The sequence below is a fragment of the Thermomyces lanuginosus genome, assembly GCF_041956635.1.
Source record: "Thermomyces lanuginosus strain ATCC 200065 unplaced genomic scaffold VTN49scaffold_27, whole genome shotgun sequence".
NCBI lineage: Eukaryota > Fungi > Ascomycota > Eurotiomycetes > Eurotiales > Trichocomaceae > Thermomyces > Thermomyces lanuginosus.
This window is the reverse complement of record NW_027192361.1, coordinates 2141090-2168012: the sequence shown is the minus strand read 5'-3', so window position 1 is coordinate 2168012 and position 26923 is coordinate 2141090. Positions and strand designations below refer to the sequence as shown.

The following is a 26923-nucleotide window of genomic DNA, read 5'->3' as shown; positions in this document are numbered from 1 at the left end:
ATGTGATACTGGAAATATACGGAGAGAAGGTGGAAAGAAAGTCATTTGATTTATCTACGAGCCGCACCGGCACCTAGCAGATGGGAACTACATGTCCCCACGACACGCGCGCCAGCCACGCTCAAGTCAATCAAATATGTACACGAAAGGATGGAACGGGGTAAAAAAAAAAAAGAAGTCCAAATAATCCAAAAAGAACGCCACCGGAGTGACCGGAAATGGAAGGTAGACGCTCATTTACTTAAGAGACCCGCGGGTGGCCCAGCGGGCGCAGGACATTCTCTGCATACTGACCCGCGACGTTGCCTGTAGGAGGATATCAGCGACACATTCAAGAACTCGAGCGTTGACGGATAATGGGAGCGTACCTGGCGGGCCGTAGTTGCACACGGTGAAGGAAAGGGCCTGGCCCGACGCGGCATTGCCGAGGGGCTGGCAAACCTTGGTCGCGCACCCAACCTTGGAGGTACCCTTCCAGACAATCTGAGTGAAGTGACCCACATCCTTGAAGACGCTGCTGGGAACGTCGGGCTGGCCGAAGTAGGGCTCGTACTTCACAATCTCATCGTACATCCAGTGAATCATCTTGTCAATCTCCTCCGCATCAATGCCATAACCAATGTTCTGGCCGTAGGACGACGCGGGGCCGATGCTCCTGAGGAATGGTTGAGATTCCGCCCGATACATTCCGAAGTTCGGTCACTTACGTATCATGCTGGTACACACACTTATCCACCAGGTTCTGCGCACTCGCAGCCAAGTCATCATCCCAGGTCAAATCCGAAACCGAGTGATTCGCCCGGTGAACATTGTGCGCATCCAGGACCATTTGCTGGTAGCTAGTCGCCGCACCAGAGCTGGAAGAGGACGGCTGAGGGGCTGGCTGAGGGTTCGAAGTAGTTGGCTGGGGCTGACTCTGCGCCTGCGTGCCGTGCACAGCGTGTTTCTTGTTCGATTGAACCGCCTTCACCGGTGGCGGAGACGGTGTCGGGGTTCCGGTTGGCGTTGGCGTTGACGTCGATGTGGTGATCGGCGTCGTTGTCGAGCATTGGGCCTCCGAAGTAGAGACTACGGCCTGCGCGGTCGGGCAGACGGTGACGGTGCTGGTGACCAGGACGGTCTCGGTGACCAAATTCCGCTTCTGCTGCTGCACGGGCACAGCAACGGCACCGATCGCGCACAGCGCAGCGACGAAGACGGACGAACGCATCGTGGTGAGAGGGAGTCGTTACTCGAAGGAATGACAGTCGGTCGGTGTCCAGGGACAACCACAGCGATCCAGAGCAGATCAACTGCTCCTCGGCACGAGGGTAAGGAGTGGACAGCTACCAGAGCGAAGCCGATAAAGGAGAGGACCGCTCGCTACCAGAGCAAGGACTGAAGGAGCGTGTGGGTTGGAGGAGGGAGGGAGGGTTACTTTGCGACGACGGCAAAGCCTTTTTGTATTAAAGCTGAAGGGAGCGGAGAGCGGAGAGGGCCAAGTGCCCAGACCAATTCGGGACCCAGAGGGCTATTGACATTGGTACCTTAATATTAACCTCTCATGGAAAGTGTCCCTGGCGGGCTGGCGGGATGGTCCTTTGGGTCTCCTTCTCATAAAATCCAAGTCCACCGATTCCCTTGGATCAGATACTAGGCAACGCCACCGGCTGCTTAATTCATCCGCGATCGCGTGAATCGCGCCTCTCCATTGCCCTGCGCATAAATGTTGCTGTTTCGATCTCATGTTTCACGCATGCTTGTTGTAGTTTACCGAGTACGGGGGGTCCTCCGTATACTGGGGCGATTTGCGAGGGCCGTGCAGCGATGCTACATACTCCGCAAAATTGCTGTCCAAGAGGGATTCGAGGTGTGCAATTTTGATGACTAGATTCCTCACTCAACGTCATGGTCAAGCCAATCGACTCAAATTCCATGAACAGGAAGGATGGAGAATTTTTCCTGTTAATTAGAGGGATTGCACTGAGAAACTTGAAACGGCTTGGGCTCTTCTGAAGACTGGGGATCGATCTGACTATTGCATGGATTCGACCAACCAAAGTGTCCGCGACCACATTTAATTGCCCCATCTTCGCCGGATTGGGATTAGTGCAATTGTTATCGATAACTGGCCGCTATGGACGATCTTGGGAATCATGCCCCTGCCAAGTCAGCCAAGCGGCCAATCACATGATCTGGGGGATGCGCTGAGGTTCCCAGTCACGCTTGGCGGACCGGATGCTGAGTGATGAGGTCAACTGGTCAAGGACTCGGGGCAGTCCTGGACTCCGGGTACGGAGTACATCTGCGAATTCCCAACCGATCGAAATCCTTCGTCAAGCAGTGTTCGCCGCTTATTAACTCGAGGATCGTCGGCAGATAGAATCGGTCGGTCCCAAGAGGGTCATTATCTCGGTGAATTCAGTACTTCCAGAACTTGCCACTGGTCAGCGCGAGTCAGCTTTGTGCAGTGGGCCCGGAGGGAGAAGCTGAAACTGAACTCCAGAAATCCCACACCAGAACGATCAATCAGAATTTTCGCAGTTGGAGCTAAGAATTTCCAAGGCTGCCCTGGTGGGCAGTTAGGGGCACACCTTCTCATACAAGTGATACAACGGTGCCAGAGTGCAGGATACGGTGGGCTGCTCTGGTCTGGACTCTCGGCTCTTGATTTCCCATCGACAAATCGAAGACTACGGAAGCAGATCGATCAACTAACTCGCGCTGAGAGATCTGTGTTTCATCACCGAGCGCGGGACGGAGGATTGACGGCTGATTGGGAATTCTGTCGTGCGACGGTCATTCTGGCTTCCACGGGATTCTTTAGAACAAAGCCAACGTTCGCGTCCTCCGGACTCTTGCAATTTCCGAGGGTGAAAGGAAACATCTCATGTTGAAAATGAAATCACACCTGAAATTATCTCGTAACAGGTACCTAGTACCAACACTCCGTAATTATTCTACAAATCGATGGTCCGACAACTGCCCTGCTCACATAACAGTAAAAAGTTCTTTGTGCCTGGTTTCAGCTCTCGATAGAGCGGATTACGTTTCCGCAGCCACGTCGACTGGCGTTGTTGGGATCCCACATCCACAACTGCGGTCGTTACCGTTGATGTCGACGCGGCCAGAGCAGCTTCCTCACGAATCCGACTGATGACGGCGTCGGCTCCGTTGGAAGTAGCCAGCACCCCCGTAATGTTGCGGACGTGGATGTGGAGGCCGACAACCGCGTCCAACAAGTTGACGAACAGAAACGGGTGTTGAAGGATCTCAACCGCAAATGCCTGGCAGGTTTCATGTGCAAGTTTACGATAGTGGTCGTCTTCCAGAAGTGATGCGAGGCGAAGCAAATTGCGTGCGATGATGCCGTTTACCGACGGCGTCGCCGAGTCAGTCCCCCTCTTCAGTCGCAAGAGTGGCCCAGGCGTCCCGGAAGCCGGTGCCGACGACGTCGTGTAGTACCCAGCCGATGTACCGGGAGTAGCACCCGGGGCCAGGAAATTCTCATTCAGATGCTCTGTGTTCATAAGTCAGCAGAAAGTCCTTCTCGATCATTCAAAAACACCTACTCTGCAACTGCTCTGCCCACTCCAAGTAGCTATCGTCGAAGGTAGCCTCGTAGAGGCTGATCAGTCCATTCGTCAAATACGCATAGTCATCTGCGAAACCCGGAGTATCCCCACGATTGCCGTCACGGTATATTCTCCAGAGCTGACCAGTGGAAGGCTCGAACAGATTCTGCTTGATAAACGTTGCCGCCCGAATGGCAGCTTCTCTGCATTGCGCTGCTTTGGCCGGATCAATGTCTTCAAAGAGGATGCTGGCTCTGGCCAAAGCTCCAATGGCCAATCCATTCCATGCGACAATAATCTTGTCATCCAGATCCGGTCGTACTCGGACTTGGTCCCGGTATTCCCGCAATTTCTGACGCCCGGTCTTGATGATACGGATCACCTCGTCTTCACTCAAGCCGAACTCCTTCGCGAGCTTGCTCGGTGTTACCTGGATGGACAACACGTTTTGGTTCATAAACTCATCGTGAGGATCATTCTCGGCGGCCACATTGCCGTCTGGTAGCACACCCCAGTGCCGAGCACACACTCCAGCGTCTCGCTGTCCTAAAACTTGCTGGAACTCTTTCAGGGTCCATACATAAAACGCACCCTCTCGCTTATCCGTATCATTGGGGGTCGGAAGGCTATCCGCATCTTCGGAAGAGTGAAATCCACCGGTCGAAGATCGTATCGGTGATTGTGTCAGATAATTTACAAGATCGTAAGCGGCGCCCAGGAGTTCTGGCTCATTGGAAACCCGGAACCCATCTACGAACGCATCGAGCAGCTGCGCTTGATCATACAGCATTTTCTCAAAATGAGGCAGACTCCAGTCTGCCGTTACGCTGTACCGCGCAAATCCGTTGCCGATATGGTCTCGAATGCCACTGCGGGCGATCTTCAACAGCGTCTTCACGGCCATAGCGGTCGCGCTGGCGCATTCCTCCTCTCCGACAATATCCGACACGGCGCTCGGGTACATTCCAAGTCGCAGTAGAAAGTTCAAGTTCGCTGGAGTTGGAAATTTCGGCGCACGCCCGAAGCCGCCATGAACCGGGTCGAACCGGGACGCAAAATGCCGATAGGCTTCCTCGAGGAGCTCAATTTCCAGATCCTCGTCACCCTTGCGCTCACCTTGGTGCGAGAGAGTGCCTTCTTCGGCAAACTCACGCAGTTGTCGGGTGATCTCCTTCGCACTGTCCAAACACCGACTCTGTTGCGTCTGCCAAACGTTGCGCAGTTTCTCAAGGATCTCGACGAAGCCGATGGGTCGTTCGCCCCCTACGAACGAGTGTGGGTTGGCATTGGGACCTGGCCAGTATGTGCCACCAAAGACAGGCTCCAGATTCGGGGTAAGGAAGACATTCAATGGCCAGCCACCGGAGCCGGTCGTTGCCTGCACGTAGTTCATGTAGACATCGTCCACATCAGGTCGCTCCTCGCGGTCTACTTTAATCGGGATGAACGATTCGTTCAAGATCGAGGCGACCTCTTGAGACATGAAGGACTCCTTTTCCATCACATGGCACCCTGATTTGATCATCAGTTTCGGTTATTCTGACGGATAATCCTAGTGAATGGTGAGCGCTAGGCAACCTACAGTGGCAGGCTGAATATCCGATGCTTAAGAAGATAAGCCGATTATACTTCTTCGCCAGTTCGACAGCTTTCTGATCCCAAAGCTGCCAGGCGACTGGATTATGCATATGACTGCGCACCTACCATCATGTCAATAAAATCCCTACGAAATGGTGAAGCATCAAACCGTGTCAGGGTGCTTACATATGGTGATCGGCTCTCGCTCAATCGGTTCACAAGCTGTGGCCGATCCGTCTGACCTTCGGCCTTGATTCCAGCCATATTGGCCATTAATCGCCCCGAATCCAACCTACAAGAAGCCTCGAAAAACGTCCGGCGATTGGAGACGATGGCGGTGCAGGTAACAGGGTTAAAACGGGACTGCGGAGGGGTAATTTCGGATGCGGGCCGTAACGGTGATGATGTAAACGAAAAACCGACCACACTATGTTTTCCGGTTGCTCTGATGAGCCTTGTAATTCCTGGAGTTGTTTGTGCAATGCCTGAGACGCCTGCCCACGAAATAAACATTCTGGCGCATCTCAGATGCACTAATTAGCACTGTCGAAAAGAGAGATGCAGGGTCCGCCGAACGATCGAGATTGGCCTCCGAGACAGCCTCCGCCCATGCACGTCATTTCTCCCTCATCGCGCAACGCCCTCTACAAATTCAAATAAATAGTACTGATATCGAGCAACGTGAGAAATAATTCGGTACTCGAATCTATAAAGTTGCTGTACTGTGCTGGCCTCTACAGTGGCTTGACTTCTATGCTACTAATCAATCGTCCTCTTCCAGTAGCTCGGCCAGCTCACGCTCCTCCTCTTCAGTCAGCATCGGCGCCGGCTTCTCCTCTTCTTCGGCGCCCGTCTTCTTAGCTTCTTCTTTGGCACGTTGGAGATCGGCTGGCCGTAGTGACCATCGGCGAATCGTAGCGTCGATGCTAACGCTGACCAGAAGGTGGCCAATCAGCAGCAAACCAGTCACTTCTTCGACGTGCCCGGAGAAAACGTGATACAGTTCACCCGTCTGCAGCGATTAGGTATCAGATTCCCCCATTGCGAAGAATCAATACTTACTGCCTTGTTCCACACTCGAACTTCTTCGTCGCGGCAAGCGGTCACCACCCAACCACCTTGCTCATACACCACCACGTCACGAACGAAATCAGGGTGTTCGAGCGTTAAATTGGCCTTCCAACCATTCTCCCGCACAAGGCACTTGGCTGTCTTATCTGCGGATGCTGTCCACAAATCACCATCATTATCGAAGTATATTTTGAACACGCTTGTTTCATGCGTAAGAATTGGCTGCGCTGCTTCGGAGGCATCAGTGGCCGAGTATTGGAATTGTCGAATCTCGCGGTCGCTTCCTGAGGAAAAGAAAACTATCCGGGATGGGTCCTCCAGCGACCACGGGTCAATGCAGAGGTCTTGAATACCGCGCATCTCCTCCTTGAACACATGCAGCCTCTCGCCGGTAGCAATGTTGTACACGGCTATTGTGGCATCTGCACTACCCGAAATCAGAATGTCCTGGCCACCGACCCGCGCCGTAATGACAGACTTGACGAAGTCTGTGTGGCCTTCATATCTCCGCAGCGGCCGCTTTGACTGTATATCCCAACTCCACACAGTCTTGTCCCAACATCCGGCAAAAACAATCTTGCCGTCGGGGCTCAAGGCAACGCTGGTCACCGGAGCAGTTGGTCCTTTAAACACGGCGGCACTTTCTCCAGTCTAAATTTCTTGCTTTAGTGCGGTCGTTGAATCTATCACTAGCGGGAATGCGCACCTACTTCGAGGACCACTTTGCGTACTGTTCCCGCACTTTCGGCAATGTAGACAGCATCTTGGCTGAATGGATCGGCCGCGATGGCTAGGATTTTGCTCTTCAGGCGTATTGGGTTCCCATTATTATTTTTCGCTTTGGCAGCTTTGCGTTTGCTTTCCTCGATAGAGGCCCTAAACGAAGTCTCAACATACCGTCCAGCTGCGGGATCACCAGGTGCACATACGTAGTTTCGAAGAAATATTCTTTATTCGACAGCGACTGCATCGTGTGAATCTACATGCTCCGCAATGATTCATCAAGGCCCTGAGAAATTTACCATGCGGGGATGATGTGATGTTGCTGGGCGAAGCCCAAAGGGCAGGAAATTGTATTCTCAATTCAAAATCTTTAAAATACATTATTGTGAAATTTTATTAGTGATCTAACCAGAAAAATACAGCATTTAGATTTACGAAGTTGCTAGCTGCGGATAATCGCTGCTATTAACTCTTACCATACGCCATAGTTCGTCATAAAATTGTAAAAATAGTAATTTTCGCTGTACAGTTCAGTAATTCTCCTTGCAATAGCTTACTCATCATTCCTGCCCAACCGGCTTCTACCGCTTCCCGTAGCCTTCTTCGCAAAACGTCCTGAGAACCAGTAGGTTCGAGTTGCAGCTCTCCAGCCTTCTCACCGTCTCCCTCCCTGGACCTTGCCATTAGTCGCCCAACCATTCGTTCGTTTTTCCTTCTCTTTACCTCAGTCAGCGCCGTGCGCGCAGTTATATTTTTTCCCTCTTGCCATCATGGATATGAATCATTTGATAGGGTTTGTTCCCGCCACTCGCTAGCAGTGTTGGTCGAAATCGGCGTCACTGACCTCGTCCACTTAGTCAACGCTTCAATCTGATTTCTAAGAGTGATATCCGGTATTTCTCGATGGATTGTCGCTACAACTTCTATGATGCTCATATCGGTTCAACAGCTATGTCGGAACACTGCACGAAATCAATCCCGAAGCTTCGACAATTGCCTTGGAGAATGTTGTCTCTTACGGTACCGAAGGTCGCCGTGGCAATCCCGCCGAGGAGATACCGCCTTCGAGCAGTGTCTATGAATATATCGTCTTCCGTGGCAGCGATGTGAAAGACATCAGTCTTGCCGAAGAAGAAAAGAAAGAAGAGCCACCGCGTCCGCAGATGCCCAATGACCCTGCCATTCTAGGCGTAAGTTCTTCCTACCCTTGAGCAGCATTGTCACACATAGTCTGTTGTTTAAAGACAATTCGCATGTGAATTTTACTAATCAACAAAACAGAGCATGTCTCGTCCCGGCCCTGGCCCTCAGGTCTCTCAACCGCAAGCCACACGCCCGCCACCAGGATACCCACAACAACAGCCTCCATATTCAAGTTTCTACCCTCCTTACGGTCAACGCTATGGCCCTCCTGGTTATCCGTCAGGTGCTCCCGGCTTCCCCCCGTATAGCGCGGCCCCCGGATGGTACCCTCCCCCAGGACCATATCCCCAGGGTGCGCCAGGTTTTCCTCAGTCGCAGGGACCGATTGGACCACCTCACGGGCAGCTGGATCACCAAGCTCCCGCCTCTGTAGCGCCTGCAGTCACTACGCAAACCTCGGAGCTCCCTGCAAGTGACAAGCCAACGACAACCAAGAGCACCACGCCTGCTCCTACGGCCGCGCCTGCACCAACGTCAACTACCGAGTCGAAACCGTCTGTCGCCGAAGTCACGCAGGGTGCCTCACCTGCCGCAACCCAGGCTCCTGCCCCGGCTACATCCGCTTCTCAAGCACCTCCGCCATCGGCGCCAACGGGCCCGAAGGCGGACCGTTTCATTCCAGCAATCCCGATTTCCACACCTGACGCTAAAGCCTCCGTACCAACCACCACCGTTGCTACTTCGCAAAGTACGGCGCAAGCCGCGATTACAGACGCGACCCGTGCTGCGACCGCGGCTGTGGCAGCAGCCATGGCCAAGCTGCCTCAGCCCAACACGCAGAAGAAATCTACGGCCGACGGAGCAGTTGATTCTATGACTAAGAAGTTCAGCGAAATGAAAACGCACGACAATCGTGGGCATAGAGATGGTCATCAAGCACCACGGGGTCGCTGGAGTCATCGCGGCGGACATTATTCGCAGCCTAAGACGGTTGAAGTTCCTGATACGGAGTTTGATTTCGAATCTGCCAACGCCAAGTTCAATAAGCAGGATCTTGTGAAAGAAGCCGTGGCAACGGGGTCTCCTATTGTCGAAGACGGCAAAGCGGTCAACGGCACATCAGGCGACAGTAGCAAGCCCACAATTCCTGTTGGATACAACAAGGCGGCATCTTTCTTTGATAATATCTCTAGCGAGATTCGGGACCGTGAGGAGGGCATTGTCCGCCGTGAGCGACGCAGTGATGAGGAGCGGAAGAACATTGAGACCTTCGGCCAAGGTAGCGTGGATGGATTCCGCGGCAGCTATCGCAGTCGAGGAAGGGGACGCGGTTATGGGGGAAGAGGCCGTGGGTATAATCGTGGCTATGGCAACCGGGGTCGTGGCGGATATCGCAGTGGTACAGGTGTCTATGCGCAGACTTAACCTGGGACCATTTCCATGGCGTTTATTCTCTCAGCAGGGTACTTGGAGACATGATTTTACGGTATGCGGCTGAATTTCTTCACCTGCATTGTGGCTCGATTTGTGGGAATGGTAGCGTGACATGTTTCATCCATGCGTGGCGTTGCTTGCTTCTTTTTTTTCGATGGTCAGAGATTGTTTTAAGGCAAGTTATGTGAAGAACGGTGGTGTTTGTTTCTTTTTGTTTTCCTACCTGGCGCCCATGCATTCATGTCCTTTGGCAGCTCCCGTCGTTCAACGGACGAAGGGACTGTACCATGCTGATGTGATCTCACGGCAAATTTGGGGATGGAATTGAATTGGTACTTAGTCTTATGTATTATACTGTAGGTACCGTCTACAGGATAAAGCAATTGAAAGGTCAATGGCCGAAGATGCTATTTCTACCGTTGCATCACTAGTCGTGATGGTGAAGAATTGGGAATGACGTCGAATCTGAATCGAACCTCGAGTGCATTTGATCGATCTTCCCGTAACTCGAGTGCCCACGCTGTGTATTCCAAACTGTTCCTTCTGACTCCGAAAATGTAGCCCGTACTGTGTGTCCAGGGTCCTTGAACTTCTCCACTCTGGTGAGGAGAAACAGGAATTCTTACAGCACATGATTTCCCAAACCGGTAAAGTTCGGGTAGCAGAGCAGCTCTATGCCGCGGCTCAAGGAAGTCTTTCACGAGGTTCACATTCTGAGAACAGATGCACCCGCTTGGTCAGAATTCCGAAAATCAACAGAAATCCGGTGCATCAATTGTCTTCGATGCCGGGGCTGGTCCCATTCGCTTACCGTCTCGTCTTGTACCCCTTGATATATGTTGCCCCTGTTGTTGTTGTCGCCCTGCTGCGGAGAAGTGCTGCATGAGCAATAGCCGACGATACTGATATCAATCGACAACAGCTTCGAAAATCCAAGTCCCCCAATTCCCCCATCATCCGGCCGCGTCAATGTCAACAGGTCTATCTCTAGGCATTCCAAAGTGATCCTACGCCGCCTGGACCATTCATGTCAATTTCCGGACCGAGTTAAGAGCCCAGGTGCCTCTCAGATGATTTGCCACCACAATGTCCGACTCAATCGGTGCGCTCTAATGATACCCCTCATCATTTCCCTGCCAACAGGGACTCGTTCGACTGACAGACAATTGGGGACAGATCGAGTCTTCGTCCATGCCTTGAACACCGTCAAGAAAATTCCCCGGGCGGGCACTACCCGCCCGCCCACTTCGGAGCGCTTGAAGCTGTACGGCCTGTACAAACAGAGCATGGGTTGGTTTGTCGTCGGAGACAACATGCACGGTTCACCCAGTATTAACGTAGTGTGCAGAAGGAGATGTCGAAGGCATCATGCCCCGTCCGGTCGGCGACTCGCCAGAGGTCCAAGCTGAACGCGAAAAATGGTTTTTCTTCCCCGTCTAAGCCCTTTACTTTCGGCTCCGGTCTGATGATAAGCGCTTTTGTGTGCCAGGGACGCGTGGTATGCACAGCGATCGCTGTCTCGTACCGAAGCCAAGAAACGCTACATAGAGACTCTCATCGAAACCATGCATCGATATGCTTCCCAAACACCAGAAGCCCGCGAACTGGTCGCAGAGTTGGAGTTTGTGTGGAATCAAATACGTGCAAATGCGACATCATCGTCATCAGGGTCATCATCGGTACCAAGCCGTCCTGGGCCTGCGTCGGCGCAGGGTTACACACAGAGTTACGAACATCGATACGGAAGTATTGACGGACGATTACATTCACAACAAACTTATGGCCAGGCAGGAGGGAACAGCCGCGAGGAGGAGGATGAGGACGAAGACGAGGATCTTGCTATATATCGCCGTCGCGAGAGTGCATCGCCATCGCGATTACGTGTCCTCAGCCCAGTCAGCCAGCCTACTGTATCCTCGCCTCCAAGAGACGACAACGACCACGCCACATCACAAGGAGATACCGAAGACGACGATGATGACGAAGAAGAATTCGTAGAAGCTCGATCATCCCCCCCTCGACGCAAACCACGGAAATATGATCGCCGACTCGAACGCATCGAGGATGCGTTGACGACGCTTAAGACAGAGATTGCTGCCCTCCGCGAACAGCTCACTCCCTCCCCTCGCCACAAACGACTACATCACAGCATTCTATCATGGATACGGTACATACTTTCCTTCGTCGTACGCCACTTTCTTTGGGATCTGGCGCTCCTGGGCGCATTGTACATAGTTCTGCGTCTTAGGAAGCGGAGCTGGGAGGATGTCAAGAATCGCTTACGACGGATCATTGAGCGAGTTCGGGTCTGGGTTCTGGAAGCCCTCGTACGGATGTTGGAAAGACGGGAAAGATAATGCAGGATCCTGACACAAAGATGACTTGGTTCCGCTTTGGCATTTTTCTGGCGTTACAGGGTGTACTTAGATCAGGTTGATGGGATATATACTATCTGACTATGCACGATAATGACTGGTCATCAGAGGTGAGGTTGGATAATCACGTCTCACATTTGACATCTGTATACGCTATGCTAGAATCATGTACCCAGTGTATAAGGAATGGTCGCTTAAGTACGGTTCTGTGCAAGTTCCGTGGAGAGTGCATTGTCCAGCTGGAATTCAGAACCCCGTGCAGTACCTAGGTACGTAGGCACGCCGTTCATATGCTTACGTAGCACCGGAAGCCATGGAACTTGTCGCGGCATCCAGAAACTGGGTCTTCTAGGCATTAATTCGATACAAATGACGAATTGGTCCATCTTCATGTGTCCAATCTACTGTACGTACTCATCCCAGGCCATTATCCCCGTGCAGTTCGCTATGACGGTTGAGAGTTGCTTTGGAAGCGGCCTGCCGCAGTCCTTTATACCTCCAAAGTTAAACAACCTTGCCTTGATAGAGCAGTATTATCGTGGGATTATCCCCCAACACAATGGAAGAGTTCGTTGGGATTTGCATGCGTTCAATTCTCATGCATGTCATAGTCCCATGAAGGAAAAGTGGGTGCAAGCCACCGCTTGTTCCTTAGAACTTCAGAGCGCAATACAATTAAATCATAAGGAGAACGCTCTACAATTCCTCTTGAACGCCTACTGCAGATTCTGCACTGCCATATGAGTCAATTCAGCTTCTTTGAAAGATAGGAATGACAATTGAAAGAAAACTATACTCAATGCCATTATTTATCTTGATTGCTGCCTCGCACGTGACCCGGGGCTGAGGCCAACGGCCATCCCCTACTAGTCCCCCCACTACGGCCAGGAAACAAACAAGCCCCTCCATCACCAGGCTGCCTTTTGCGAATCCACAACTCACCGCACATTGTCATCTCCAGTTGATTTTGTGTCGTTCACAGAACACTCTGGTCGCTTCTCAGGCAGTATGGACCCTACTGTGCCTGCCTTGACATGCCTCAACTTGGCATCCGGTGGACTCCGCCCCGCTAACATTATCTCGACAGGTGTCGTTTTCCTCTGTTGACTGTTCAAGTTAATCTAGAACAATGTCGGTACGTGAAACCCATATCCTTCGGCTTGAATTGCAGAATTGAACTAACGTATGAGAATAGCTTGCTTCTGGGTACGTTGCGTTTGATATATAGGGGTTCTATCCGTTGGATAGGAATCCCTCTTTGCTGGCCTCGGCCCCCTAATACGCTTTTCACAGGGTCACTATCACCGATGAGTGCATCACTGCATTCAATGACTTCCGCCTGAGCCGCGGCAAGACCAAGTTCATCATCTACAAGATCGCCGACAACCGCAAGGAAATCGTCATCGACGAGATTTCCAGCGAACCCGACTATGAGGTGTTCCGGTCCAAACTGGAGGAAGCCAAGGACAGCAATGGCCGGCCCGTTCCTCGGTACGCGGTTTACGATGTTGAGTACGAGCTAGGAGGTGGCGAGGGCAAGCGGTTGGTGTTCCTTGTAATCCGAGAGATGAAATCGTTCTGCTGACGATATGGATTAGGAACAAGATTGTCTTTATTTCCTGGGTGCCCAGTGACACGTCGACTTTCGTATGTGCAAATATGCTTTTCTTGATTTCGCTTCTCATACTGATGATTGTTGCAGTGGTCCATGCTGTACGCCAGCACTCGTGAGAACCTCAAGAATGCTCTGAACATCCACCAGTCCATCCATGCCGACGATAAATCCGAGATTGAGTGGAAGAATGTGTTGGCAGAGGCCAGCGGCGGTAAGGCCAAATAAACAACGACGCCGGCTGGTTCCGGAGGAATACTAGCGGTCCCCTTTGCACTCATTCTGTGCTTTGCGGGAAAAGACTTGCAATTGATTCCGACCAAGAGGCTCTGCCGACAATCCCAATCACGTGTTTCCCATTGCTACGGTTTTGATTTCGTGCGCTTATGGAAGGTATTGCTGGTCTCATTCATTGTTCATAGTCGCTTGTTCTGGTTTGTGCCAAGACCTTGCTGCCAGCAACCGGAATGACGAACACCAGTGTGTAGAGATAAGTAGTTGTGAGCAAGATTCCCGAGAGTAGCTATCTCGAATCCTATTTCATAGAACGCCCAGCGGGAAAGAGTAATGTCATGAAATGATCACTGTAAGATCCATCGTATGATGCTGTATCCGTTTCCGAGAATTTTTCTGCAAATCGGGAATTTGAACGGCCCGAACAACGAGACCGCCCATTGGGCCAATCAGCGACATGCAAAACGAGATGTGCCAACCTCTAGCGGCGCCGAGGAGATCCTCTTCGCTCACTCTCACCACACTCACCACTTCACTTCTGTCTACCCGACTCCCGTCCTTGCCTCGAATCCGCGTCCTCCTCTCCCGACTCCCATCTTGGGGTGTTTTCTCCCTGTCAATTGCGTGTCTTTCCTTCTTCTTTTCCTCGTTGGCGATTTTCTTTTTGCGTCTTCGTTCTCGTTCACGATGTTCCTTCGATCCGTGTCCCAAGCGGCTCGCACCGCCGCTGTGCGGTCCAATGCCGTCCCAATGGCTCGATTTGCGGCTCCCGCTCAGGTTCTGCAGACCCGGGCGTCTTCTCAACACGCTATCGCCAACCCCACGCTGGCGGGAATTGAGAAGCGCTGGGAGTCCATGCCTCCGCAGGAACAAGCCGAATTGTGGATGCAGCTGCGCGATCGCATGAAGGTGGACTGGCATGAGATGACGCTGCAGGAGAAGAAGGCCGGTACGTCACACCTGGGCCGATAGCGGAAGTTTCCGCGGCCAATGATGGTGATGGCCATGGTTCGGTGCTGATGTAGGGAAATGCAGCATACTGGATTGCTTTTGGCCCTCATGGCCCCCGTTCCGAGCCCCCCAAGGGTGAGGGCTGGAAGGTCGCTTCCAAGGTCGCGCAGCTGTTGGCGCTCTCTCTGATCATTTTCGCTGGTATCCGTGCGGGCGCGAACCCGGCTCCTCGTACCATGACGAAGGAATGGCAGGAGGCTATGAATGAATACGCCAAGGTATGTTTCTCTATCTTATTACGTACTTTTCTTGTTGCGGCTATCATAACGCGACATCTTTCGAATATTTTGGCATCTGCATGCACTAACTCTGTTCCCACAGGCCGAGAAGATCGAAGCCATCACCGGCCCGGGCAGCGAGGGTTATACTGGCCGCGGTTTCGTTCAGAGCGCACCTGCGAAGAGCTCATAAATCTTGCCACGGAAGTGAGGCTTGGGGTTCGCAAGGTTGGGCAGGTGTTGTGTTCGCTGATGCGTCGAGACGTTTGTTCAACCGGCCCCGTGTCAAAGTGGGACAATCCATCATGTACTGTCTACTGTGCCATAAAATAATTGATTTCCTTTGTTGTCTTAGATCAGAGTGGTGTTTGATGCAATGAGAGAGTACAGTACTGTATTCTGGTGTTGATGCTTAGGCCATGCTTGCTGTACGCAGTATGATCTTGCCGGATGCCCGCGGAACAAGCGTAGTCCTGCACCTTGCATGCTTGACGTGGATATTGATTGGTGATGGCGGTCAATGGTCAACCATGCCGCCAGCCTTCAATTCTACCGGCGTCATCTTTCTGCCACTTTCGTTGCTGGGCCAGCTGCGAAATTCGTGATTATGTCATCCTCGGTTGCCGACTCGACACCCTTGCAATTCAGAACAAACACCTAGGGCAGCAATTCAAGCTCTTGGAGATGCCATTGACTGCGTAATCAATTTGATCTACGATGAATCAATCGATTAACAGACATTTCTACGCCTGAAATCCGTAGTCCCCGTCTCTCCAGATCCTCTGTGCTCTCTGTAAAGCGAGAAAGGCGGCTCGGAGGATTGCGGGAAAATCGGCAAACCCGCCCCAAAAAGGAAAAGCGCCAAGGCCAGCAAACTCGACCACCCAACAAGTGTTTTCGCTGGGTTCTTTCCTTTCCTCTCTCTTCTCTCCCTCCCGGCAGAGCTGCCTTTCGTCATCAATTCCTCCCCCCTCTTCATCCCCTTCGCTCTTCGACAGTTCATCATGTTCAAGAGGTAGGTCAATTGACTTGATTGCGCGCTTTTTCAGCTTGCTGACGCCTCTTTTTCCCTCCAGCGGCCTCGCCCGGACCCTCGGGAGGGCTGCTTTCGCCCGACCGACCCCTGTGGCCCGTCGCGCCTTCGAGCCTCTCCGTCCCAATGTCCTCCCTGCCCTTTCTGCTAGGTTCGCCAGCACGGAGGCCGGCTCGAACCTCGTCGGCAAGATTCACCAGGTCATTGGTGCCGTCGTCGACGGTATGTACAATTTGGACACACACCAATGAGGCCCGGCTTGGCATTCCGCGATCAGTTGCGATGGGTGCAAATTCTTTATTTTCGTCCATCATCCCTGCCATCCATCGTGATACTCGCGCCATTGGGCTCAATTGACTCTGTCTGGATGGTCACTAATGACTTCTTGCAGTCAAGTTCGATTCGGACAAGCTCCCTCCGATTCTGAACGCCTTGGAGACCGACAACAACGGCCAGAAGCTGGTGCTGGAGGTCGCGGTAGGTGATTGCATTCCCGCGTCAGGCTGGATCATTTAATTGACCAAGGCTTGCATTAGCAACACCTGGGTGAGAATGTCGTCCGAACGATTGCAATGGACGGTACCGAGGGTCTGTCCCGCGGTTCTCCGGTCACCGATACCGGTGCTCCTATCAAGGTCCCTGTCGGCCCTGGCACTCTGGGCCGTATCATGAACGTCACTGGTGACCCGATTGATGAGCGCGGTCCCATCAAGGCCACCAAGTACAACCCGATTCACACTGATCCCCCGTCGTTCTCCGAGCAGTCCACCGAGGCCGAGATTCTGGTCACCGGTATCAAGGTTGTCGACCTGCTCGCTCCTTATGCTCGTGGTGGCAAGATCGGTCTGTTCGGCGGTGCCGGTGTCGGCAAGACTGTCTTCATTCAGGAGCTGATTGTATGTGCATTCTCCGCATTCTGTCTTTCTTTGCGATACTAATTATCCCTAGAACAACATTGCCAAGGCGCACGGTGGTTACTCCGTGTTCACTGGTGTCGGCGAGCGTACTCGTGAGGGTAACGATCTGTACCACGAAATGCAGCAGACTGGTGTCATCAAGCTCGATGGTGACTCCAAGGTCGCGCTGGTGTTCGGTCAGATGAACGAGCCCCCGGGTGCTCGTGCCCGTGTCGCCCTGACTGGCCTGACCATTGCTGAGTACTTCCGTGACGAGGAGGGTCAGGATGGTATGTTTTCTTTTGAGATAGCGTGACCTTAAAGTGGCTTGTGCTAATTGTGCAGTGCTGCTCTTCATTGACAACATCTTCCGTTTCACCCAGGCCGGTTCGGAGGTGTCTGCCCTGCTGGGTCGTATCCCGTCTGCCGTCGGTTACCAGCCTACTCTGGCCGTCGACATGGGTGCCATGCAGGAGCGTATCACCACCACCACCAAGGGTTCCATCACCTCGGTCCAGGCCGTCTACGTGCCTGCCGATGACTTGACTGACCCTGCCCCGGCCACCACCTTCGCGCACTTGGACGCCACCACTGTCCTGTCCCGCAGTATCTCTGAGTTGGGTATCTACCCTGCTGTCGACCCTCTTGACTCCAAGTCCCGCATGCTGGACCCTCGTATCATTGGTGAGGAGCACTACTATGTGGCTACTCGCGTGCAGCAGATGCTTCAGGAGTACAAGTCGCTGCAGGATATCATTGCCATTCTGGGTATGGACGAACTGTCCGAGGCCGACAAGCTTACTGTCGAGCGTGCCCGGAAGCTGCAGCGTTTCCTGTCTCAGCCATTTGCTGTCGCTGAGGTCTTCACCGGTATTGAGGGCAAGCTGGTCGACCTGAAGGACACCATTGCCTCTTTCAAGGCCATCATCAACGGTGAGGGTGATGACCTTCCGGAGGGTAAGTTTGCTACAGAAATGAAAAGCATCTGAATCAATGCTAACGTTTGGCAGCTGCCTTCTACATGGTTGGTGACTTCGCCTCCGCCCGGGCCAAGGGTGAGAAGATCTTGGCTGAGCTGGAGAACTCCTCGTCGAGCTCGTGAACGACGGAAGACGGGGAACTGGGAGGAAGACGATGATGTAATGCCAAAAACAACTCCGCTATGCCCTCTCAGCTTCCTGCTTTTTAGCCCTGATGAGGGTCTGTCTCTTTTAGGTGTGTACAATATGGAAACAGCGTATAAAATGAAGGACGCCGATAAAGAGAAAACTGCATTGGAGCAGCGGGCTGGGCTTTTCGACATGGGAAGCTCTCTCGTTTCCTTGGGATGTATCATGTTAGAGTCGATGCTGTCTAGACCAACATTTCCTTTGTTTTCATTTGTACAGTCTTCTTCGTACATGAGCTGGACGGCGTAGTATCAAGGACAGCATAAGTATTCCTGCCATCTGCCCGAAGACACGTTCCCACGAACGTTATATAGAGCCAGAGTTGTGAGGCCTACATCTTCACCTAACGCTCAAGGCTTCCCTGGCTCTCCAGAACCAACGTCCGTGAGGGTAATCTACTATTAAGTATTAATGCCAGTCCCAGTGTTTCAAGGCTCTGATCATTCTCAAATAGCTCGATGAGCCTAGCAGCAAGCTGGACATGAGGAACCTAAATCTCTGATTCTGCTATCTTCAGCTACCTACAAGCCATCGATTATTACACTTGGGTATATGAACTGAAGCCCTTTCCCGAAATTACAGGCCCGCTTTCAGCAAACATCCCAAAGTAAGGAGTTTGCGGAGTATGCTCTTGCTCGGGAGAGAATTAACCTACATATGGTCAACCGATACCAATCGGTGAACGTCGTCCAATGTATGTACTGGCGTCCATGTGCTGCGGGAAGTTTCAGGCTCTGCACTGACAACGGCGTTTCCCTCCATCATGGGTTGAATCCGGAAATGATGGAAGTGTAGCACTGCTGGTCACAAAATTTTGAGATTGTATGGAGCTTTGACGATCTTAAGCAATGAAAAAGAAAAACCAAAGTCACCGAACCTGCTCCTTCGCCGAACAAGGAGTAAAGTTGATCAACATTGATGGATGATACCGGTGAAGTCCTCATCCTGCGACAATTGGTTGTTTTTTTTTTTTTTTTTTTTTTTTTCTTCGTTATCAGGCTGCTTGTTCTGCCGTGGGGGCTGGTCTCGCGCGAACCGTGAGCTCGGGAAGACCACTACCCCATAGCCTTAGACCATGTTTCTGCTCCACGTAGTGAAATACCTGCATCATAAACTCCCGTTCCGGACCGACCGGTGGGAAGGCCTCCCAAGCAACGCGCACGGGGAACGCCAGCCGGTTGATCATGTTGCCAGGGGAACGACGGAGATAGCATTCCAAACTGCGCGCAATGTAGCAGGCGAACTGGTACTTCTCTGCCCTGGTCACCGCACCTTCCGGGCGATCATCTGCGGTGGACAGGATGAGCCGCGTAGTCATGTAGACGCACACGCCTTGAAGCTGGAGCAGATCTGCATAAACCAGGGGCGGCTGCTCGATGATGGCCATGGTGCGGAGGTCACGGCAGCGGAATACCGGAAAGGGACCCGCGCCCTGGAAAGCCGTAGGATCGGGTTTCGGTGGTCCCTTTGGATGGTTGTCAATGTAGTCTCTCTTCCATTTTTCGAGCCGTGCAGTGATCTCGGCGATGCGGCCCCAGAGTTTCATTTGTCTGGAGGACAACTCGCTTTGGTCAATCGATTGGAACTGTCGTGCACGCTTGAGATCATCATGTTCTCCAAGTAGCTCCGGAATCTCGACCGCGATATCCAATAGGTAGTGTAGATAGTCCTTTCTGGAAGTACCGGCCGACCATGGAATCGTTTTCCACGCTTCCGCGTTCATGAAAAAAGCTTTACGATCGACAAGACCGCTAAATACCTATTTATAGGCCATACCATATCAGCGCCTTGGACGTCTCGTATAGGCGATATTAGGGGCTTCCTTACCCAATACGGACGTAGCTCTGTGAAGAGCAAATGCTCGACGCCATACATATGACTCTCTGGACCACGATGACGAATCAATTGCGTCGCCCCTCTGACATGTGCCGTCACGCCCGTCTGGGACGTTCGTTCAATGCTCTCAAAGGCAAGAAGTAAGACAACCGTGATGAGGGTGGCCTCTGCGCGACTCCGCTCCGGGTCGAACAGCGCGTCCTGCAACGACCGCAATACTCGTGGATAGAGCTTCATTCCAGCTGATTCTATGCGCGGTTCATTCATCATCCGACCGCTGAACGTGAGCGAGACCGCTTCGTAGGCGCTGCTGAGCAGTGGAGAGAACATGCGGATGCCCGCCCCAGCGCGCAAGGCACCGGCTCGGCCCGAACTGGTGTCTACTTCGGGGCTGAACGCGTCAACGAATCGCTGGATAAACACGTCCAACATTGGTTTGTTTGACACAAATCGCGACAACGGGCCGCATTGTTCATCATCAGACGGAACAGTGATGGTGCTGCTACGGCTACTGACACTACTACCGCTGTCGCTGCTATCATTGCTGCCGCTACTACTGCGGCTATATCTGCGGCGGGTAAGTCCGCGGTGTTGTTGCTGCAGCGTTGAAGAGAGCCGCCGCGCTTGCAACTCCCATTCGTGGGAATGATGCTGCTTTTCCGCGCCATTGCGGGGACCTCGCAATGGTAGCCTTGGCCTAACAAGACTTCGGTTGTTAGAAGCGGCTGGCAGCGCATCGTCATCTGGAGCAAAGTCATTAGCTTCCCAAGAACTCGATTCGAATTAAAAATTTGATAACTGCTCCCGAAGCAGCACTCACCAGTTTCCCCTTCCAAATCATCATATGGTTGTAGGCTCGGTCTATTAGCACGTATGGAATCAACCAAACTCGCGACGGCATCCGGTGGCCCGGAGCGGAGCGTGTCAAACAGGCGCTCTAATTCAACCAGCTTCGCACCTCCCACGGCTCGTTCCCCTAGCGCCGTGTCTGCCGTAGGCGCTTGGCGACCTAGTCTCGCACGTAATTCCTGGATTTCATTGCGAAGCCTTGCTATCTCTTCTTCTTGGCTGATCGGCTGGAACTGATCACCGGAAGGACCTGGGTCATAGACGCATTGGGACGGATGGCCGTGTGCACAGCAAGCCTGGCAGGGTTTGACCCGATCGCACTGCGAGGGATCATGTCAGTCAGGTGTTCCTTGTCACCTTTGTGCCGTACCCTGGGAATCGTATTACCCGATTTGATAGAACGCCGATCGATACTCAAAAACAACAAACACAAAAAATATCAATCTGATCTCATCTGACGTACCTTGACCTTGCGTATGCGACAAACTCGACAAGATCGCGACTGGCGATTGTCAACCTTCTGCGTTTGGGCTGAGCTTGACATCTTGGTGGGCCAAAATAGAGACCTTTGTGGCCCCGACTGTGTCGAATTACCGCCCGTGATTGAAATTTTGGCTTTCTGAACGTGGAATGGGAGCCACGTGTCGTGGCATTGTGCAGCAACAAGCTATCGAACAAAGCTCTCAAGAAGATAACGGGGGACACAGGATGGAGAAACGGTCGTTGAGGTCGGGGTAGAATGATCGAGACCAAGCTAAGAGATGCAAGGCCACCAAGCTATGCCACTAAGAGTAGGATCTGTCGGAGGTTGGCGGATAAGATTAGAAGTTACCTAGTGCCTTCTGAGGTTTTTTTTTTTTATCATTGCGGCGCGGGCCGAGTTAAAAGTGAAACATGAACCAAAGCCATATTCTTGATCTTTACTGTTATTCAAAGAGAACCCGCATGGATTGAGCTATCCTAAATACTTTTAACCTAAATAATTTTAACAATCTCATGGAGCGCCTAGGATAAAAAGGCGACCAGCTGGAGCAACTACCCCAAGCTCATGCGCGGCTGAGGGACTCGCCCTCTTCGGCCTTCTGCAGACCATACTTCTTGAGCCTGCGAACAGCAAATGTGAGCGTTGTGCGATGTTGTCCTTCGGGTTGAGACATACCGAATCGACTGGATAGCAATGAAGCCAGTCGTATCTGTAGGAGCAAAGTCCTGCAGGGTGTCCATCGAGGCTTCAACCTCATCATAGAGTTTCTCGGTGCTGCTTGAGCGACCGAGGATGTAGGTGTGACCCTTGTAAAGACGCACTCGGACCTCACCGTTGACACGCTAGACGGGTTAGCACGACATCAGCGGAGACTGCCCGTCGGGGGGGGGGGGGGGGGTTTGTTTCATACCTTCTGGCTGAAAATGATGCTGTTCTCGAGGAATTCACGCTCGGGACTGAAGTAGCTGTACGAATGCTTTAGCATCTTGTGTATTCGGAGAAGTAAGGAATACTCACTGTCCATTATACAGCAAGTTCGACCAGTTGTGAGTGACGAATTGGTCACGCAGAGATCGAACCTGACCATCAAGGACGAGTCCTGGTATCGTCAGTTGCCGGTTTTGCGAATAATATTCGTAAACTATTTTACCTTCGAGATCAAGATGAGCCTCACGGAGGATAGTCATTGCAGGCGCTGAAACGAAGTTAGTCATAGCGATCGCATCATCCTGGGAACGAAGCATACAGTCATAGCAGCCGCGGCTCTTCAAGCCAATGAACCGATTCTCCACAATGTCAATGCGGCCCACGCCGTGCTTGTAGCCCAGCTTGTTGAGGGCGTAGAACAATTCAACGGAATCTGTGTACTCTTTCTCGGCAGTCACAACCTTGGTGGGAATGCCTTTTTCAAAGTGTATTGTGATGTCATCGGGCTCGTTGGGAGCGGTGAGCGGGTCGGCAGTCATCGTCCACATGTCAGCGGGAGGAGTCTGATTGGGATCCTCAAGGATGCCTGATGGAACCAGTCAGCAGACGTCGATCTCGACGCAGAGCAGGGGAACCTACCAGCCTCATAGCTGCAGTGAGCCGAGTTGGCGTCTGTGGAACGGTCAGTTAGCAGGGGTTATCAGAAACGATTTTCGGTACGAACCCATGGAGTATGGTTTTTCCTTGATCAAGTCAGTTGCTGTCGGCCACTTAAGATTCACATAAGACGAGACATTACCTTGGTAGAGGTCACAGGAATGTTGTTCGCCGCGGCATAATCGAGGAGATCCTGGCGGCCAGCAAAGCGGTTGAAGAACTTGGGGTCACGCCAAGGAGCAATGACTTTGATGGAGGGCTGGATGGCGTAGAAAGCAAGCTCGAACCGTACTTGGTCATTGCCTTTGCCGGTAGCGCCATGGCTCACAAATTGGCAGTTCTCCCTCTGAGCCACGCGCATCTGGGCCCGGGCAATAACAGGACGGGCAAGACTGGTACCTGAATGTTATCAGCAACAACCAATATAAAAGATGAAGAACCTTGCCCGCATACCCAGGAGGTAGCGCCCCTCGTAAATGGCATTGCATTCTATGCGAAAAGTAAGCCAATTTGTCTCAAAACGGGCAGTCCGACGACTAACGAATGGCTCGGAAGCACAGCTCCTCGATGAATTCCCTCCGCAAATCCTCAATGACCATTTTTTGAGCGCCAATTGCCAGGGCCTTCTTCTCTACAGCAGCCCAATCTTCCTCCTGGCCGACATTGGCGAGGAAGCAGACGACCTCATAGCCCTCCTCTTCTTTTTGTTAGTACGAATCAACAGCGGAAAGGTGGCTAGAAAGTACCGATCAGCCAGCGGAGAATGCAGCTGGTGTCAAGGCCGCCTGTCAACAATGTAAGTCTTTTGTCTGTCGAATTGGGGTAGATTGGGCGTAATCATACCGGAGTAGGCAAGACAAACACGACCCTTAGCCATTGTGGTCTTCAAGGTGCGATTGAAGGTAGAGTTGCTTTACACTGAGCAAGAAAAGATTCCTACAATGATTGCTCTCAATAAAAAGCTCTCACCTCGAGGACTTTATCACTTTCTGACTCATATACGCACGGACCAAGCCGTTATCGGGCTTCTTATCTGGGGATTTTCCCACACGAAAATTTTCATTCCGGGGCGCTCAGTCGCTTGGGCCTAACCGAACCAGTTCTTGGGATAATTGCCGTACCCTCCTCCGCGCTAAACTTCTTCCAGCAATTTCCGAGGATATCCCGTAGTCCTCACCTCTTCGTGAACCCCAGATTGCATCCCGCGCTCCTGCATTTGGCCGTTGCCCTTTTACTACGCGCCATCAGGTACCAATATCTCGATTCTTCGCCGTTTGGACTCTATATCCTAGCCGTACATAGATAGCTGAGGTAGGTGCTCATATTGTTGACAATCCTGGTGATCTTTACCTTCGGTCTGCATCCTTTTCCGCACGGTGTTGGGACAGGAACAAGATTGTGATCCACAAACATACCATTCTACTTGATTCCGTGAAGTCTGCCCCTCTTGAATAACATCTGCAATACCTTCTTTTATGCAGATGCCATGATTGCACTTCAATGAAAACAGTATCTCCAAAGCTGGCAATACAGCGAAAGATCCTGTATACAGACCATTACAACCGGGAATTGGTTCCTCATCAAACATGCATAGTAGATTAAATCTAACTCCATCTGCAATTGTGCTTGAAATCAAGATTTGTAGTATGAAAAAGCGAGAGGGTAGAAAAGGGGCAGAATGCTTTATCAGATGATGATCCAGCTCTCAAGGGCAAAGTGATGGCGAGGAAAATCTTGCAGGAATTCAATGTAATTACTCGTACGTGATAGTTCTCTGTATGGAAGACCATGCACACATGTACAATGTTGTGTCTCATCCTTCGATATGCATTGGTGCCGCGAATCTCAACTCCTTCGAAGGAATGGTTAGGTAGACGGTGGAAGAACATTCATTGCAAAGACTAGGTACCAGACTACCGGTCCAAAACAGAGGTCACAGTAATACCATGGGTTTGGAACTTCTTGCGTTTCTTCATGCAGGGTCTACAGCTACCAAGGTGATGGTACCCAATGGGAACCGTCAAATGAATGTCAGACACTTCTAAGCCGTAAGAAAGGATGTTCTTTCCAAGAATTCATTTTATACGTCCTCTACATCAAGATAATAGGACAAATGACATATCCACAAAAAAAAAAATCATACCACATAGCGGAAGCCCTTCTGCAACATTCTTGCTTCCGAAATGTCGATACCCTCGGCTTCGGCCGTCTTCCTCAAGCGCTTCAATTCCTTTTCGGTCAGGACAACATCCTCGTTCTCCAGCCGCGCCAGGCGCTTGTTGGCCCTTGTCAAATCGAAGTACATGAACAGACCGCACAGGAAGGCAATAGCCTGCAGGGCAATGCAAGTGCCCAAAGCCGGGATGTAATGGGGCGCATCCCGATCGCGGTAGGTATATGGCGTCCAGACCGAGGCGGAGTTACCAACCGAGTTGATGAAGGCGTAGGCCGCCGCACGCTTCGCCGGGGGACGCGGGATGGCGGTGGCAATCCAACCGTAGAGCGTGCCGTTCATGGCGAAGACGAAGTTCATGAGGAACAGACTGAAGTAGCGCGGACCGAAGGCATCGGTGGTCATGAAAACGATGAATCCCACGATGGTGATGGGGATTGGAGTGACCCAGAACCAGAACCGTTTCTGGTAGCGGTCGGACAAGTAGTTGTGAAGCAAGGAGTAGAAGACCATGAACACGTAGGGCGGAGCGACCAGCAGGAGTGAGATGATATGGTTGTAGCCCAATGTGGCCGTGAGCGAGGGGAAGAAGTTCTGGAACCCGGAGGCGCCGGTGATGCCCAGGTAGGCAAGGGCGAGCACGTAGGTTCGCTTGTCGCTGAAGGCCAGCTTGAGACCCTTGATCTGGCTCATACCACCTTCCTCGTCAACATCAGCCTCGGCAGCTTCAATGGCCAGACGACGAGAGGCAACACGCTTCATCTCAGGAGAGAGCAAGCGCCAGGTTTCAGGGAAGTCTGGAAGAATGAAGCAAATGATGACTCCAATGAAGCAAGTGATAGCGCCTTCGATGATGTACAGCCATTGCCATGCCGAAAGGCCCCGTGCGCCCTTCAGGCCGTTGAGAATACCAGCGGCGATAAGATTGCCGAAAGCGCCGCTGATGAGCGAGCCCGCATAGAAGATACTCATGCGCAGCGCCAGCTCTTTCTTTGTATACCACTTGGACAGATAGAACAGGATGCCGGCGAAGAAGGGGGCTTCAGTGAGACCCAGAATGAACCGGCAGGCAACGATTCCGCCGTAGCTCTTGACCTGCGAAGTCAAGGCGGACACGAGACCCCAGGCCGTGACGAAGAAGCCAATGTACAGCGACGGACGGCCCATGTAGTTGAGCAGCAAGTTCGAAGGAACTTGCATGAGAATGTAGGCGACGAACAGAATCGACAAGCCGGTCTGATACTCCTGGTCACTGAGGTTCAGATCTTCTGTCAGACCTTGCAGTTTGGCCGCTGCATAGTTATTCCTGCAACCATGGATTAGCCACCGGTCCTGCGATCATGCGCCGCGCACTTGAAAGACGGGAACCGTACCGATCAATATAATTCATGAGGTATACAAGAATGACAATCGGCATGATAAGCATGTCAATCAGACGGCGCAACTTCTTCTCGATCTGCTTCTCCTCGGGGGTGAGCTGGGCGATGCGCTCGACTTCCTCGTGCGACATCTCCGTCTTGCCCCCCATAATCTCTCGGTCGTCCATGGTGTCTGAAGCTCAACTAACAAAACCTCAACAACAAAAGGGGTTCCAAGAGAAACAAAGGAGGATGAGAAGTGCTGCTGCAAGCCTGACAGCACGACCAGGTGAGAACCACAGCCGCCTGATCAACCAGGGTGCGAGGCGACTGGATAAATATCACCCAGACATGGAGCTAAGCGATAGCTCCAGGATAGAGTCTTGAACCATGCTGCCGGGAGTCTACCAACCACAGCAGAGCTTCCACCCCGAAAGGGTCGGTAACGGGACTCGGAGCAACTCCGTTTCTGAGAGCGAATTGGATCCAACGGAGCCAGGACATCCCACAGTCCCACCGCCAGCACGTGTGGAGGCTAATCTGGATTTAGACCGTGGGATTCCAAAGGCTTGCACGAAGCTAATCTCG

General features: G+C 52.2%; 12 protein-coding genes across 12 annotated transcripts; 6 read left to right on the top strand and 6 right to left on the bottom strand.

The window, feature by feature from the left end:
* Window positions 1-241: 241 nt before the first annotated feature.
* VTN49DRAFT_3086 (uncharacterized protein) lies at window positions 242-1210 on the bottom strand (the record flags this gene model as incomplete). Its single annotated transcript, XM_069410883.1, has 3 exons — window positions 242-306; window positions 369-655; window positions 708-1210. The coding sequence occupies 3 exons, from the start codon at window positions 1208-1210 to the stop codon at window positions 242-244; spliced, it is 855 nt and encodes a 284-aa protein (XP_069269644.1).
* A 1729-nt stretch (window positions 1211-2939) lies between these two features.
* VTN49DRAFT_3085 (uncharacterized protein) lies at window positions 2940-5396 on the bottom strand (the record flags this gene model as incomplete). The annotated part of the gene is made up of 4 exons (XM_069410882.1): window positions 2940-3499; window positions 3552-5066; window positions 5137-5254; window positions 5319-5396. The coding sequence occupies 4 exons, from the start codon at window positions 5394-5396 to the stop codon at window positions 2940-2942; spliced, it is 2271 nt and encodes a 756-aa protein (XP_069269643.1).
* Window positions 5397-5895: 499 nt separating this feature from the next.
* On the bottom strand, window positions 5896-7173 carry VTN49DRAFT_3084 (uncharacterized protein; the record flags this gene model as incomplete). Its single annotated transcript, XM_069410881.1, has 4 exons — window positions 5896-6144; window positions 6195-6854; window positions 6914-7079; window positions 7133-7173. The coding sequence occupies 4 exons, from the start codon at window positions 7171-7173 to the stop codon at window positions 5896-5898; spliced, it is 1116 nt and encodes a 371-aa protein (XP_069269642.1).
* Window positions 7174-7696: 523 nt separating this feature from the next.
* VTN49DRAFT_3083 (uncharacterized protein) lies at window positions 7697-9494 on the top strand (the record flags this gene model as incomplete). Its single annotated transcript, XM_069410880.1, has 4 exons — window positions 7697-7719; window positions 7784-7819; window positions 7876-8116; window positions 8208-9494. 4 exons carry the CDS (start codon window positions 7697-7699, stop codon window positions 9492-9494), a joined length of 1587 nt encoding a protein of 528 aa, XP_069269641.1.
* Window positions 9495-10589: 1095 nt separating this feature from the next.
* VTN49DRAFT_3082 (uncharacterized protein) lies at window positions 10590-11860 on the top strand (the record flags this gene model as incomplete). Its single annotated transcript, XM_069410879.1, has 4 exons — window positions 10590-10605; window positions 10680-10793; window positions 10852-10924; window positions 10993-11860. 4 exons carry the CDS (start codon window positions 10590-10592, stop codon window positions 11858-11860), a joined length of 1071 nt encoding a protein of 356 aa, XP_069269640.1.
* A 1147-nt stretch (window positions 11861-13007) lies between these two features.
* On the top strand, window positions 13008-13718 carry VTN49DRAFT_3081 (uncharacterized protein; the record flags this gene model as incomplete). Its single annotated transcript, XM_069410878.1, has 5 exons — window positions 13008-13013; window positions 13074-13084; window positions 13172-13420; window positions 13477-13525; window positions 13581-13718. The coding sequence occupies 5 exons, from the start codon at window positions 13008-13010 to the stop codon at window positions 13716-13718; spliced, it is 453 nt and encodes a 150-aa protein (XP_069269639.1).
* A 693-nt stretch (window positions 13719-14411) lies between these two features.
* Window positions 14412-15146, top strand: VTN49DRAFT_3080 (uncharacterized protein; the record flags this gene model as incomplete). The annotated part of the gene is made up of 3 exons (XM_069410877.1): window positions 14412-14673; window positions 14760-14953; window positions 15057-15146. 3 exons carry the CDS (start codon window positions 14412-14414, stop codon window positions 15144-15146), a joined length of 546 nt encoding a protein of 181 aa, XP_069269638.1.
* Window positions 15147-15957: 811 nt separating this feature from the next.
* VTN49DRAFT_3079 (uncharacterized protein) lies at window positions 15958-17984 on the top strand (the record flags this gene model as incomplete). The annotated part of the gene is made up of 7 exons (XM_069410875.1): window positions 15958-15968; window positions 16030-16208; window positions 16378-16463; window positions 16523-16882; window positions 16935-17172; window positions 17228-17839; window positions 17893-17984. The coding sequence occupies 7 exons, from the start codon at window positions 15958-15960 to the stop codon at window positions 17982-17984; spliced, it is 1578 nt and encodes a 525-aa protein (XP_069269637.1).
* Window positions 17985-18024: 40 nt separating this feature from the next.
* VTN49DRAFT_3078 (uncharacterized protein) lies at window positions 18025-18300 on the top strand (the record flags this gene model as incomplete). Its single annotated transcript, XM_069410874.1, has 1 exon — window positions 18025-18300. The coding sequence occupies one exon, from the start codon at window positions 18025-18027 to the stop codon at window positions 18298-18300; it is 276 nt and encodes a 91-aa protein (XP_069269636.1).
* Window positions 18301-19045: 745 nt separating this feature from the next.
* On the bottom strand, window positions 19046-21280 carry VTN49DRAFT_3077 (uncharacterized protein; the record flags this gene model as incomplete). Its single annotated transcript, XM_069410873.1, has 4 exons — window positions 19046-19810; window positions 19879-20630; window positions 20708-21056; window positions 21200-21280. The coding sequence occupies 4 exons, from the start codon at window positions 21278-21280 to the stop codon at window positions 19046-19048; spliced, it is 1947 nt and encodes a 648-aa protein (XP_069269635.1).
* A 502-nt stretch (window positions 21281-21782) lies between these two features.
* On the bottom strand, window positions 21783-23681 carry VTN49DRAFT_3076 (uncharacterized protein; the record flags this gene model as incomplete). Its single annotated transcript, XM_069410872.1, has 13 exons — window positions 21783-21840; window positions 21896-22062; window positions 22131-22185; window positions 22238-22319; window positions 22371-22415; window positions 22467-22733; window positions 22787-22819; window positions 22872-22890; window positions 22947-23203; window positions 23258-23293; window positions 23346-23501; window positions 23551-23589; window positions 23648-23681. The coding sequence occupies 13 exons, from the start codon at window positions 23679-23681 to the stop codon at window positions 21783-21785; spliced, it is 1248 nt and encodes a 415-aa protein (XP_069269634.1).
* A 1260-nt stretch (window positions 23682-24941) lies between these two features.
* On the bottom strand, window positions 24942-26523 carry VTN49DRAFT_3075 (uncharacterized protein; the record flags this gene model as incomplete). The annotated part of the gene is made up of 2 exons (XM_069410871.1): window positions 24942-26283; window positions 26351-26523. The coding sequence occupies 2 exons, from the start codon at window positions 26521-26523 to the stop codon at window positions 24942-24944; spliced, it is 1515 nt and encodes a 504-aa protein (XP_069269633.1).
* Window positions 26524-26923: the final 400 nt, after the last annotated feature.